This window comes from Lichenostomus cassidix, chromosome 4 (genome assembly GCF_008360975.1).
Source record: "Lichenostomus cassidix isolate B80296 chromosome 4, HeHo_3.0, whole genome shotgun sequence".
NCBI lineage: Eukaryota > Metazoa > Chordata > Aves > Passeriformes > Meliphagidae > Lichenostomus > Lichenostomus cassidix.
Genome location: NC_139484.1, coordinates 65,191,495 through 65,206,465, shown reverse-complemented (window position 1 = coordinate 65,206,465; position 14,971 = coordinate 65,191,495). Strand labels below are relative to the sequence as shown.

The 14,971-nt window shown below is 42.1% G+C and overlaps 1 protein-coding gene across 2 annotated transcripts; it reads right to left on the bottom strand.

Annotated features, from left to right (window-relative positions):
* Positions 1 to 1,615: 1,615 nt before the first annotated feature.
* RNF4 (ring finger protein 4) lies at positions 1,616 to 14,130 on the bottom strand. 2 transcript variants are annotated; one of them, XM_085059653.1, is made up of 8 exons: positions 13,981 to 14,130; positions 8,396 to 8,546; positions 7,828 to 7,948; positions 7,022 to 7,101; positions 5,753 to 5,762; positions 4,438 to 4,603; positions 2,238 to 2,286; positions 1,616 to 1,895 (listed from the first exon to the last, which is right to left on the bottom strand). In XM_085059653.1, the coding sequence occupies exons 2-8, from the start codon at positions 8,402 to 8,404 to the stop codon at positions 1,746 to 1,748; spliced, it is 585 nt and encodes a 194-aa protein (XP_084915779.1). In that variant the 5' UTR covers positions 8,405 to 8,546; positions 13,981 to 14,130; the 3' UTR covers positions 1,616 to 1,745. The 2 variants fall into 2 exon arrangements, with proteins under 2 accessions (XP_084915779.1, XP_084915780.1); XM_085059654.1 differs by lacking the exon at positions 13,981 to 14,130 and adding an exon at positions 13,366 to 13,389.
* Between the last annotated feature and the right edge of the window lie 841 nt (positions 14,131 to 14,971).

The window sequence follows — 14,971 nt, the reverse complement described above, 5'->3', positions numbered from 1 at the left end:
CTACTGACAAAAACCCAAAAAAATCCCCAAACAAATAACAACCAAAAAAAACCCCAAAACAAGAAAAAAAAAACCCCAACAACAACAAACCTCCCCCCCAAAAAACAAACAACCTTACTTTGGGTTGGAAGACAGACAGACCTTGCGACAGCTAATTTAGAAGAGCTTCTTTAATTAAGGGCTTCCTGCAGATTCCAAGGACAGGTTAGCAAAGACACATGCCATACCAACATTAACTAAACACATCCTGCACTTGTGCTGCACCAGGGCACAGAATAGTTCTTAAAATGGTTTCTATAAGCAACCAACTACCAAGAGTTATCCAAGTTTAATTATGGAGTTTTTCACAGATGCTCCTACTGCAGCTGTGGATCATAGAACACTGATTTTAATAATCTTGTGTACATAAACCTGTTTCTATCAGCTCATTCTGGATTCCAGATCAGCTTGGACACTTTAGCTGTAAGTTTGAAGTAGACATTTAGAACTCACTCCGGGGGAAAAGTGACTGGATAAGTGCATAAACTTGTGTATTCCTGCCTTCTCAACTAGAGGAACTCTCTCTCTTAAAATATCGGACTTATTTTTTAAAACTGCATTTAAAGAAAACTGGACAACCCTCAGGGCAAAGGGAGATTAAACTTTCCTCTCAAAAAGCTGTCAACATTGCTACCAAGCACCTTTTAAAGCTCCCACTCTATAACGGCAGTACAGTACAGTTATTTAATTTTCAATCCTATTCACCAGGCTACATCCAGTCAGGTGTCAGTGTAACAACCAGCAAAAACAGCAAAGTGAACACACTGAACTTAAAGCATTACACTGGGAACAGGCAATACAGTAAGAAGATCTGCAGGTAATTTGGTATTCAGCTGACAAGAGGACAGCATACAGATGAATTTGCTTCTTATTCATCACTAGGAAGCCTAGAGAAGACTATATTCTTGTAAGCTATTAGGAGAGACTGTTACAGCACAAGTAAACCCAAGAGACCTTCTCATCACGTTAGAAAATAAATTCACTGTTGGGATTAAAATACAGGAATTCCTGGCAGTTAAAACAAACAATAAATTATTTTCACACTGTCTGTGTTGCAATGTGTATGTACTTGGGATCTCATGGAGTTCACAAAAAACATCGTAAAAAACATATTCAAACCTTCTGCTCAAAACACTTGACTGCTGGCTAACAGCAGGTTACTTTATTGCATAACCTTTGTTGTCAATTTAAGACTGATTTATGAAAAAACAACCCATCAGTACAGAACTCACTCTACTTGGGCAAAGATGATATACAAGAAAGCAAGATTCAGGAGCTTGCAGGATGAAAAAAAAAGGTGTAATGCAATTGTAAATTGCTAATCTGTCTTCTGAGAGGAAACTATTCCATACCTGTATGTGATGGTAGGAATAATTTATAGTGTAAGAAAAAACAAAATATTCACACCACCTAATTTAAGCATTAAAAAAAGTAGAAGGAAATGAATTAACTGCTTTCTTCCTGGTCTAGGCTGCTGGTCTAGTTTAGAGACAGTCATCGGCGTAACATGATAACCAGGAGGAACATAACAAGAAGCAACTTGGACCATAAAAAAAGCTGTCTAGATACGTACAAGTTGTTCTCCAAAAAAAACCAGTTTTATTCGGATTTGTGCACAACCTGCTGCTCTTTAAATCTTCAGAGCATGGAAAACATGACATTTTCCCCCAAAATCCAGTTGAGTCTGTCCTGAGAAATAAAAGTACTCATATATAAATGGGATGATACTGTCTGTGAGTGAGTTTCTTCCTGCAGGTTGGGCAAGAGTTGGCATTCCTAAGGGAATCACGGAGGCACTGACTGCAGAAGACATGGCCACATTTTGTTGACACAATCAGTCGTCCACTTTGCACAATCTGGAAGAAAAGAAATGACAACAGGCATTGGGGAGTAAAGAAGCCAACTCTGCTGGTCTACTGCCACCAGGCAAACAGGACTTAGAACATCCGAAATTGTATTTTACTCTTAGAATAGTAGGGAACCTGAAGATCTTCCAGTGCCATCCTGGCAAGGGTTCCTCTCTCTACCCCCACATCAAGAAGTGACTTGGACCGACAAGTTACTGTGAGCTTCAAGGCAAGCTCTGTGCTTCAAGCCAGCTCTAACATCCCACACCTGCCAAGGGAGTTGTGCAGCTCCCCCTCTGCCCCTTTCTCCCTCACACAGAACAGAATGGATGACAGCATGTGGATCCTTACCTCTGAGTAGACATCCATGCAAATTGGACAGCTAACAGTACCAGACGGCCTTGTGGTAGAGAACAGAACAAGAAAGAACATGCAGCCATTAATTTCAGTGCACATCAAGGGTTACCCACACACAGAATGTCAGGTCACCATCTGAGTGCACTGACTAGCCATGATGCATTTCTTTTCAAGATCCCTGTGTATCTCTAACTCCCTCAGTTTGTGGCACATAAGAACGAGATTGGGTCTCCCTGTTCTAAGGGACAGGTTTTCCCTAGGGGGAAGATGCAGTCAGTCACTCTGGTCTAGCACAAGAACTAACAGCAGTCACTTGCTCTGTTCAGCACTAATCTCCAACAGGCCATCAATGATAGCTCTGTAACAAAAGCACCAAGCTGTGCCTTGGAAACAAGTCATTCTAGAAAAGGAAGAGGCTGTCAGAAATTCAAAAATCCCCTGTTCTAATTTAGCATCAGCCCAATAACATACAAATTCCAAGAACTCCTCCTTATAAAATGTAGGTTAGGAAGACACTAACGTGAGGAAATACTCAAACCCAAATTTCTAGTTCCAGGGAGGAAGGACTGACTCAGTGTCTGTTACTGAGCTGTAGTTACAGATGTGCCTCTGCTGCCTTCAGCCTCCAGGACAGCAGTACTGCACAGACACTTAGCAACAGACACAGCTTGGCTCCCTAAGGAATATGTCTCAGCCCAAGTGCTGAAAAATATAATCTCTCAGAAACAAAAAGAGCTTCCTGACACTTTTCTTTACAAACTAATCTCTAGCTTAAACTTCAAAACTCTATGTTAAACACTTGGCTTTCCTATGTAACTGCCCATGCTGAACCACAGTTTGTAATTTATTAATCAACCAGGGACAGAAAGCATGAGATGACCTTTATCTCGTTACCTTCAATTCAAGCAGGAAGCACTACTAACATCTATCCCTAGTTTCACCTACAGAATTTAACTCCACTAATTCTCCCATTTTTACTCCTCAAATTCTTGAGGCAGCAGCTATAATAACACTTCAGTAACAAATCACAATTGATGATAATCTGAAAAGGATGAAGAGTCCAACACTGCAGATGGCTCTAGCAATCCCCAGCAACAGGAAGGACCCTTTTGTCAATGTTAAATGCTGCAGCACTGAGTTCTTTTAGCCTTACCTACACAGAGCACAATCTTAAACAGAGAAGGCTGAAGAACCAAAGTATTACTTTTTTGTATTATCCAGTTAGTGGTATTTGTTCTCTGAAGTACTTAACAACCAGAATTTAAACATCTACAACTCCATTAGCAAAATGCACAATGGACTAGAATAGCACAGGACCTTTTGGTGGCATGTTTCTAACCTGGCACCCAAAAGCTAAATACTCAAGTTCTCTCCTACACTGTCTTTCAGTAATCCAAAAGGCTCAAAGTACATCAGCTTCATTCAACCCCATATTTCCCCTGTCTTCTACCAAAAAAAACCACTTTAAAAGAAGTTATACCACAATTCTTATGTCCTTCAACTTGCCTAGTCACATAGACACCTGATTTCATTTCATTAGTCTAACACACTGCAGCAGGATTTACTACTTCTTTGCAGAATGGGGTCTTTACTGACTCAAACAGCAAGATCCCCATCCCACCAGCAAACATATCAGGGCTCCATGACATCCATGAGACAGAACAAGAATTGGCCATAAGAGCATGACCTCCAGGATCACCTTGCAAGTATACCTTGGCAAGGACAGCTGCTGCTTTGAGAAAGGCAGCAACTGGCACAGTATGTAAAAAAAGCAGTGAATGTTTAAGTGTTTTTACTGGAATCTGCCAGGCTGCTGCCAGCCAATCTTGTGATACCAAACCTCATGGGCACCAACAGAAATATTTTATATCTAACACAACTACCGGAGTTTTGTAGGAAAAGGAAATGCAATACATGATGAGCTATGGCCTGTGATTAATGCCCACTTCCTTGCCATACCCCACACTCATCTTTAAGCCTGTATACAAAGTTGTAGATCAGTTTTGGGCTGGCTTTTCATCCTAAAGTGAGAACGGTATCATTTGACTATAATGCAACATGGGATGTCACACTCATTAAAAGAGGGAACTGAGTAAGTGAAGGCTTCAAAGATAAGTCAGGTGATGACAAATACACTTTGTCTGTCTCAAAAGAAGCACAACTCAGTGTTTGGGAGGTCATGAGGCATACGTACTTTGAACTTGCAGTTTCCTCTTCCAGTGGTCCCAGTTCTCGAGACGCTTTATCTGTCACATACACATCGTTATCTCTTGTTTCATCTTCATCATCACTGCTCAGGACACAGCTGTCTGACTGTCGCTGGCTTCTTAGTCTCAGATTTCTCCTTTGTCGTTGGTTCTCTGTAATTTGATTTTGTTAAGTTAGCCATACTATTATCTCTCTCTCTCTCCCTGGAACTATCATTGAAATTCAAGATTAGACCATATTGGGCTGGGTTAAAAGCAATCTTAAACAAACTAGTTCCCAAATATTAAGGCTGAATGTGTTCAGACTGTGAATATTCTGCTATGTACTGGCAAAAAACATTTGCTCTCTTCACCCTACAAACAGCTAAAACTTAACCTTAAAGATCCTCAGTGTCACACATTCCATATAATTACACTACCTGTGAATCAATATCCCCTATAAAGGGAAGACACTTCTCCCAGTCCTTATTAACAGAAATTGCTATGATCCCTATGGTGAGGAACTGCAACAATTGCTCTGTGTTCTGGGAGAGAGAGGACTGAACAAGTATCTCTGCAACTGCAGTATCCATGTAAAAATAATCAAGCACCAATCAATTAAAATGACATAAAACGTAAAAAAAAAAAAAATAAAGCCCCTTCCTGCCGAAGCATTCAGCTACAACTTTTAATGAAGATATTTTTCACTTGCTCTTGCTTCATTCAGAGCACAGAACAGATTACATTCCAGATAAGCAGCTGACAACATACTAATACATGTCCAATAATATTATCAGAGCCAGGTGTGAAAGATGTGAAAGATTAGCTTCCTTAGACCTGTAACTATTATAACATCTGAAGCAGAAAAACAGTTAATACTCCTCACTACAAAATTTGAGGCATGTAGACTAGGTGAATACTATGAGCACAAATCACTTTCTTTAGTTCCTTCACTGCAATACAGGTTAAATAAACCTTTTGACTTTTTTTTTATGCACAACCAATATTCCAGTGCTAATTAAAATTGTGGTCAACTTGGGGCTTAAAGAAATTCTGTCTTTAGAAAGCAAGAAAAGGTATTTAGAGCAGCTTTTGATGTATTTTATTTCAGATACTTTCTACCAGCTCTGATAGTGACTAATAGACAGAGACTGGATTCATTCTCAAAGGCACTGACCAGATGCTTTAATAATGTCCTTGGCCTTCTGCAGTTTCAATCCATGCTACTCAAATTCATTGAAAAAGGCAATCAAAAAATAATAATAATAATAATACAATTACATTTAGGAAAATTCCATTATCAATTTTAAAATGTCAACTCACCTTCAACAATCTTGCATCAATACATAAGGGAAGGGAGAGAAAACAATACAGTTAGACTTTGTTATGCACCTGTGGTGTTACGTGAAAAACATCAGCTAAGCATAGCAGTTCCAACAAAACAAGCTAAGAATGGTAAGCTATTACTCTTATTTTGATTAAGAATATTAAAAGTAGTATATTAAATGCTTCTCTGTAAACAACTGTGTGGTTGCTGATGGTTCTGCTCCTGCTGCTACCCCAATGGGGTAGAAATAGAGGCAGCTTATGAACCACCTGAACCCACTCCTCCCTGCTCCCTCATTTCAGTTCCCTGCTTTAGGGTTTCAGGCTGCAGGAGATTCTTTCCCTCTTTCTCCTCAAACAGGCCAATTCAGCAGTGATATCCACAAACACTTCATATAATGGCAGCTGCTGAAGGAAAAAAAACAATCCCCAACCTGCTCTTGGCAGAACTGGAGCACAGGCAGTGCAGATTTTGTTAAGTTTGAGGCCTTTCCTTTACAAAGGCTTAGGAACAACCCCAGCAAGAAATATTCCCTATGCTATTCCTGCTGCTTGCTTCTCCTTGGCACAGCAGCAGTGGCATCCCAAATCTGAGGGAATAAACAACTGTCAGCAGGATCAAAGACTATTCTAGCTTTCAAAAGAGCAGAAAAAATTACATCTTTTTTAAGACTTCTTGGAGTATTAAGCTGAACTTATTTTACTTACTCTTCTCTCCCTTGGCTTTTTTTTTTTTTTAATGATTGGCCTATAACTATATTAGAAAAAGAAATTCTTCACCACGAGTTGTCAAGCACTGGAAGGGGCTGCCCAGGGCAATGCTTGAAGTCACCATTCCTGCAGGTATTTCCAAGATATGTAGATGTGGTGCTCAGGAACATGGCTTAGCTGTGGACTTGGCAGTGCTGGGTGAATGGCTGGACTCAATGATCTTAGAGGTCCTTTCCAACCTGAACAATTCTATGATTCTATCTTTGATATATCTAGAAAAACTTCAACTATCAACTGCGTCTCTTTATGTTACATTACTTACGATTGATATGTATTAACTCCAGGTTCTGGAGCAAAAAGTTATTTTATACTACCCTTTCACTAACTGCAAGTGCACCTCCAGAGTGGCTTGTTATCTGTAGCACAGGACCTTCATGCCCTGACAAGTCAACTCTGAACTAAAAACTTACCCTTTAAAGTCAGATTCCATCAGGCAACACAACAGAAAACTAATTTGACTACAAGATATAGGTAAGTGTGCTATTCACTGCTTACCACAACAGAATCATTGTGAGTTAGATCAACGACTACAGGATCAGAAGATTCACACGTGAGATCTACTACTTCTTCACCAGCTGAAAAACAAAGTTGGAATCAAGGTCAGAGATTGCAGAGGACTAAAACTGCCTGACACTGTGTATCAGCCTGAGTTCAACCATCTCCTGTCCATTTTCTCTTCAGCAATGAGTCCAACATTTCACTCAAGCTTTGCCCTCAGCAATCCACGGAGAACTTTACCAGCCCTGTCTTCACCAAGCTGCAATGCAAGACAAAGAGTAGCTGAGCTCCTCCCACAGTTCTATTAGATGACAACAACTTGCAGGTACACAGCAACAGACTATTCATCTGACACAGAAGAATCTTTATCATATCAATCATAAAGGATGTAATAAAGAGGATATAACAGTAGTGTGCTATGCATGTTCCCTTGACGGAGGAAGCACAATTAATGGTAGTTTTTTATCTTCTTCAAACTTAGGAGTTCCAAATTTAGTTTGCCATTCTGTGTAGTGGCAGCTGCTGTAACTCATCTGAATAGGCATCCAGATGTTTGAGCAGCTCTTGAGGACCTTTCCTGTGCAATTCATCTATCACTAGTATCAAATGCATTGTAGCTCAGGAACAAACCAAACCATTTTTCAGTAGGCTTATTGTTTAGCAATGCCATACTAGGCACTTCCTAAAATCATGTTTCTCTTCTTCTCTGTAAATGACCTAGAAACTGGCAAAAACACATGTTCAGTAGGACCCAAACCCTCCAGAGCCAGTTGCTGTTCTTAACAGTTCAAAAGAAAACTTACCACTTTCTTCAAGTTCTATTGGCTCTGCTTCTGAAGCCATTTCTGCAGTAGAAGCCATGAGCCTGCTTCTTTTTCGAGCTGGCCTAGAATTAACTGCTCCTCCACGGCGCTTCCGCTGAGTCTAAGAGAGAACAAAGCCTTAGCATTTTCTGTGTGAGCAATGTCAACGCAGCCCTTAATTTTGCAACAGCAATGAAAGCACACAAAGATACAGAAAACACTCCTGGAATGGCTGTAATATTGGTGGTATGGGTTATTCCTACCTGAACCCATCACAGCAAGAAAGACACCACTCTAGATCCAGATATCTTGCCGGCTATCTCACCAAGAAAAAGCCGGTCATGATAGCTTGCACATGAGAAACTAGTTCACAATTTATCAGGTTCTGCTCAATTGTGAGCATTTCTGAACTATTTGCTAGCATCTAGAGAGATTCAAAATCTTCACTGATGAAGATTGAATATAGTTCTGTTCCTATGTTTTAGCTACAAACTCTTAAAATAGTTTTCAGAAGTACAATGGAAAATGTTTCAAGAATCAGGTTTGCACTGAGAAGTAAAATACTTACTGTGCTCATCGTGTTTCTTGATCTAAAGCCACTAAACACCAAAAAACTAATGGCAAGGAAGCTACAACTGTAATTCCCTTAGATTCCTTTAGGTAGCTCACTGATACAAACTCCAGGTTTCTGAGGGTCAGGGGATGATCTTTTCCCAAATCTATAAAAGAGAAGAGAGAAAGTTACCTGTCAGCAATGCTTGTACTCTTCAATACCCCCTGCCCAAAAATTCCTGTTCCTGAGTCACCAGTTTCTGCCCAAAGCCAGAGGGGAGGGAAGTCCCCAAGTTCAGTCTGTGAGCCTCAGACACCTGCAGCTGGGCCTGATGCCTCAGTCCTTTTCACCTATTAACTAAATACCTAAATAAGTGAGTTTGACAGCAAACTAGAAGAATATTAAGAAATCCCAAGGACACTGAACTGAAAAGCAACTGATTGATGCAAACCGATTGATGCTCAAGGCAATGTCTGTGGGCAGGAATCAGTGGGAATTCTGTCATAAGCAGCCATCTTCAGAGAACTTAAAACTCCAGATGAGCAGTTCTCTTCTGCAACCCATCTCTAGATTCCAACAGCTGGGAGCCCAACAGCTTGAGAGGAACCTAAAGCAAGTGCAGAAGATGAGTTTCAGTTTCAAAATAGCCACTGATGTGCAGAATACACACTTGCTGTAGCTGCTCTGTTACCTGCACATGTCCATGCCCAGCTACCTGCCAAGGGGCAGAGAGGTGAAAAGCATAAAGACAGCTCTGAGTAACTGACAGGGTACTGAACGTCCCTCTTAGAGTCTGGTTGTGGTACAGTTACCACATGTCCAACCCTGTGGAGCTGGGGGTGAGCGCCAGGGGACACAGTGGAGGAAGCAAGAAGAAAGCAATTAAATTAAACAAGAATTGCTGAACTGTCTTCCAGAGCTGACTGATTTTTGCCACAAAGACCAGCACACACTGCAGCCTACTCACAGAGGAGGAAATGTGAACATGCAGCAGGATAGAGCAGCACTGGTAGTCAATCCTAGCCTTCAATTAAAGGAAGCCTGACTGATCTTTTCCCACTTCAACTTACTCCATTTCTTAAATCACTTTCTTAAGAGACCCATTAACAATGAACTGTGACAGTATTAAAACAAAACATGCTTGAGAAAAATGCTTACACTGAATTTGGTACTTATTAATAAACGCAAAGATATATTTAGGTATAGTTTTAAGCAACACAATACACCACTCAATTTTCTCACATTTTTTTCATTTTAAAGCTGGTACAAAAGCTAAAATATACAAAAAAGTCAATATACCTTTTTTTGTTCCCCAGTTGAATCACATATGCCAGACTTAGTGCTCAGTGAGTCCACAGGCACAACAGATCTCATTTTTGGAACTATTATGTGTAACACCCTCTCCCACTTTTTTGTTTAGGAATCTAAACTGTAATGTTCAGTTTTTCTGGTAGATAAGAATTACTTGTATGTTGTCACCTGGGATGTAGAAGACTCAGGCTCCGTGTTTGCTGTCAGAGAAAGCTGACTGACTTCAGTCCCTTGCTTTTATGGGCTAGATTGCATTTAATTTCACTTGTTAAGAAAGAAAGGTTCTCTGTGAGCCTTACTAACATTCTTGGGAAGATCCTATTTTACTCACTTTACTGATTTTCTGGGATAGGGAACAAGAACTTTCAAAAGAAGAACATGCCTAATGCTGCACTCTTACAAAAAACCAACCAACCAAAAAAAACAACAGAGAGACTGTTCTGTGAGCACGTTTTCTAGGTGCTATACAAGTTCCTGGTTCCATATGACTATTATTCATGGGTTTGGAGGTTTTAGGAGACAAGGGGAAGAGGGAGGGGAAGGAGGATACATAGCACGTGGGATGAAGGATGGGGGCCAGGGAGAGAACCATCCCTAAACCTTACCTATTTGCTCTATCAAAATAATTGCTCCAAGACAAGTCACCATCTTCATGAACAAATGAAATGGAAAATTACTTAGGTAAAGCAGTTTTCTGCACACAGCAAAAGGATAAACAAGAGTGAGCAACACATGAGGTATATCAAGAAGTTAGGCCATTAGATTCTTTGTAAATTTTATTTCATCAATAAAGCCAAGAGACATTTTCTTTGATTCTCCTCAGATATTGAATTGGAAAAAATACCTGGACATTAAAAAGCTGGGAAATGTTGGTGCACACACCTGAGAAATGAACTTTATATAAGCTTATTTTAAATTACAAGTTGTTAGAACTATTTTAAATAGAATCTTTCAAAGTAACTTGATACATTGACATATCTGCACTGCTGAAAGACAGCAAAAAATAAGCCTATTGTTTTCATGAGGCAGTGCAGGTTTGGATGCAAAACACCCAGAAGATTTGACGAGACCTGGTGCTTTTTGGATTTAACACTGAATACAAGCCAGTGCAGCGGTTTGTTGACCAAGTATCTTCAGAAAGGGTTAAAAACATGGGGGGAACACCTGTGATGACTCCAAACAAAAAATGTTGCAGAGATTCTCTTTGGCCATGAGTGGCTTAAATGCCAAAGAAGAGCTGTAACAGAAATAAAAATGAAGCCAGCCAACCAACCAACCAACCAACCAACTTAAATTTTAAAGTTACAGTGAAAACTGAAGTAACACATAATAGAAGACAGGGTAAGACCATCCTATCCACTTTAACTACTCACACGTCTTTAACCAGATACCAAGAAACAGATTATTTACAGGATTACTATGAAATGTCTCAGAGGATCTAGTGTCAGCCCTCAATGGCAGCAGAGGACAGAACCACCTTTTTGCCTAAATGACACAGCACATGGTTGCTATTTAGATGGTTTAATTTTTGGAATCTTAGAACATTGACAATTGGCTTTCATTATAATTAACGCAGAGAGTACATATAAGGCACAAACATTCCAGATGCTGATGGCTCAAATCTTAACCTCTTCAGAAGCTGCTTCTGAAGAATTGGGAATAGATACCCACAGGGAAGCTAATCACTCTAAAACCACTTCAAAATAAATCATCACAGGCAGGTTCATCACTGTCAATATGACTCATCTTAGGAGAGTCATGTTTACTGAGAAAATCAGACTGCTGGAATTTATTAAGACTATGGAAGGAGTATTATGATCCAGCAACATTTTTGTTTTGTAAGAACAAACTTCTTCTGTGGAGCTATAGATTTCCACTTGGGAAACCTCCCTGAGCATCAAGCCTGGACTGTAAAATGCATTCTGAAAACAACACAGAGTTTACTTTCTTAAATACACCACAAATCAAATTTAGTAATGTAAAGGAACGTGCAATGTGTTTACCTCTGCTAAGATGCACACGTGTCAGTAAGAATTCCTTAAAAATCTTCAAAACTGCAAGACCACTTAATTTAATAACAAAATTTGTTACACAGGACTGGACAGCCCAAATTAAATGATAAAGTTTATAATGCTCCTCTTCCAGCAGTCACTATTAAACCACCCATCACCAAGACTCCTAGGAGTGGATAACACAGAGGGTTGCTGCACCAACTCCCCCCTCCTCAATCCATAGACATCCAGTGACCTCAATCTGAGCTTTAGCTGCAGTTATCTGTGACACTTATAGCAAGATGCATTCAGACCTCAAAATTCTAAAATTACGTCTCTTTAAAACGTAACAAGACTTTTCTTCATGTGAAAACTTTAGCAGATCAACTTAGCGAGCCAATAAATACTTTTAACTTTTATGGACTTTTTAATTGCTTCACTGCAGGATGGTACAGTATCAGAAAAAGCCACTCCCCTTCCTGTCATACTCAGAGCTCTGCACATGCAGTTATTGTTCCTAAGAAGAGTTGATCTCATAACAAACAGCATTTCAAAAAATACAGCTGCTAACTTTTCTCTGTACTTGAGAAAAAAGGTCAAGCTATTTAAATTAAGAATGTTTACACTAGGAGTGGTAACTATGACTATTCATCATTTAAGTCTCTTGTTTTTTTCTCTACAAAAACATTTTCACCAAGTTCAAGATGAGCTGATTAAATATGTTTGAGTTACCATTCAAAAATAATTGATGCTCTAGAATACTGAAAACTTTTCTTGCACTGCTCTCAAAACAAAGTCTTGGTCTCCCACAAACTTAGCATCAATGGAGGCAAATTGTCTGAAGCAAGAGATAGACATTTTCCTTGTGTCTCCAGACAAGACTTAAGTTCATATTCATCCTAAACACAACAAAGACACTGAAGTACCTACTTGGAGAAACCAATAATGTCAATCCAAACATCGGGAATGTGCAAGGCACAGCTGACTACACCACTGCATGTTGAATTTGTCCAAATGTCACATCCCATGCCTTTAGGACTTTGCTTCTCATTTCTACTCCAGATGTCTCTTTGTACCTCTAACAAGAGGAAACACTTGATATGCACAATAATCTGCATATCAAGATTTTTGTCCTCAGAAGGTGCACGTACCCGTCACAAAACGCTAGTCTCATTTTTTTTGTACCACAGAGAACACCAATCTAATATTTTTACTCTTTTAAAGCTTCCCATCCTGTATTTCCAGTACATTTAAAGATGCTCTCATTTTCTCAGACGCACTACACCAACTTCAGTGAAAACAGAAACTGAGTCTCTGTTACCCAAATTAGGTCAAATGTTCCCATACTAAAAGAGCTTGGTGAGAGGCACCATAAAACGAGTAAAGATGAGAGATAACCAGCTTACCACAGATACACCAGACTGCCTGCTCTAAGCAGGCAGCTACATCTACAGACAAGCATGACATGTTCATAAACAATCTAAAAAAACAAAACCAAATAGTTCCAAAAACAACCAAAAAAGCCCAAAAAATCACTCACAGAAAAAACCAACACACTAAACCTTTTCAGCGGTCATATGTCCTATTTCAGACATAGCAAAAAAAAAAAAAGACACTAGCCAGAAGAAAAGCTCCTCATTGCTCTTACTTGCACAAGTTTCCCTGAGAGACGCCACAAGTCACTTTCAATAGTCCCAAGACCTAAATACGGAAGAAAGGAATAAAAACTAGTTGAGTCTTTCCACATCCTGTAATGAAGTGCAGGTGCGGGCTGAGGCAGGAGAGGAACAATCCCCCACTACTGCTGTCACACAAAATGGGAGGAGAGAGCGACAACTTCACGCAGCTACATCCACCGAGCCCCCGCCGTTTCTCCGCAGAACAGACCGTGTTCCCGGGAAGCCCGGGCCGGAGCGGCGGCAGCCCAGCCGTGCCCGCAGCTCGGTGCAGCGGCCGCCCGCCGCCCCGGGCAGGGCAGGGCAGGGCAGAAGCGGCGGGCCGCCCCAGAGCCGGGCAGCGGCGGAGCCGGCCCCGGAGCACCCGCCGGCCCGGGGGGCGGACCCGCCAGGCGGCTCAGGGCAAGGACTGCGGGGGAGCCCCTCGGACAGGGCCGCGCCCGGGTAAGGGGCTCGGGCACTGTACGCAGGCCGGAGCGGGGACGGCGCCGGCCCAGCCCCGCGCACCGGCAGGAACGGCCGCATCTGCTCCGCTCCCCCCACTGCGGCCAAGAACGGCTGCTTCCCCTTCCCCTTCCGCTTCCCCTTCCCTTTCTCCTTCCCTTCCCCTTCCTTCTCTCACCTGCCGCCTCGGGCGAGCGGGAGGGACGGGCCCGGTAGCGCCGCTCCCCCCGGCCGAGCCCCCGGCCCGCCGCGCTCACCTCAGAGCCGGCCGGCAGCGGCGCACGGCAGCGCCCGCCCCCGAGCGCGCACCATTGGCGGAGCCGCGGCCCTGCGCCTCGCCGAGTGGCTAATGCGCACGTCAATCAGACAGCGGGCAGACAGGCGGCCCCACCTCCTCTGCTGCCGCGGGGTGTGCTGGGAGTTGTAGTTCTACGGGGCGTGCGGCCTGCGCGGGGCTGTCTGGGCCCGCTGCCTCTTCTCGCCGCTCCTTGGGAAAGGTCTCCTCGCTCCTCGGGTTAGTTCGGCCCTGACAGACCCTGAAAGGGGCTGCCGAAGCCAGCTGTGTTCTGCGGAGCTGTTGTACCTGAAGGTGACATGTTGAGCTTTGGGGTGGTGTCCCCCTCTCACCCTCACCCCGGTCTTCTGGAAGCATTTCACAGAACCTCAGAATCACAGAATCGCTTAGGTTTGGAAAGACCTTTGAGATCATCAAGTCCAACCTATGACCGAATATTGCCATGTCAACCAGAATGTTCTAAATTGCTCACGCAGAAGGAACAGTTGATGGAATGCCGTGTGGTGGTTCCTGCACCTTGCAACAAGCCAAGTCAGCTCAATGCAGCTCCTTCAGAAACACTCTGCAGCTTTCATACCAAGGGTGAAAACCAGCACCACACATGGAAGAACACCAGGGGCTCCTAAAGACCCTCAAGAGGCCCTTCTGAGGCTCACTGGGCATACTCAGGTAACTCCATGTCTAACACTTTTCTCATCAATAGGTACACCACAATATAAGGAAGATGTTAAATTAATAGAGAGCATCTAAAGGAGGGTGACAAAGACGGTGAAGGGCCTGGAGGGGAAGCTGTATGAGGAGTGGCTGAGGGCACTTGGTCTGTTCAGCCTGGAGAAGAGGAGACTGAGGGGAGATCTCACTGCAGTTACAGCTT

Bases quoted from the DNA above. Each gene is read 5' to 3' on its own strand.
- RNF4 (XM_085059653.1), bottom strand. The intron at 2,287-4,437 runs GTACGTATGCCT...CTCTACCACAAG, and splicing joins GAGGAAACTGCAAGTTCAAA to GCCGTCTGGTACTGTTAGCT. The intron at 1,896-2,237 runs GTAAGGATCCAC...CTTTTCTTCCAG, and splicing joins GCATGGATGTCTACTCAGAG to ATTGTGCAAAGTGGACGACT.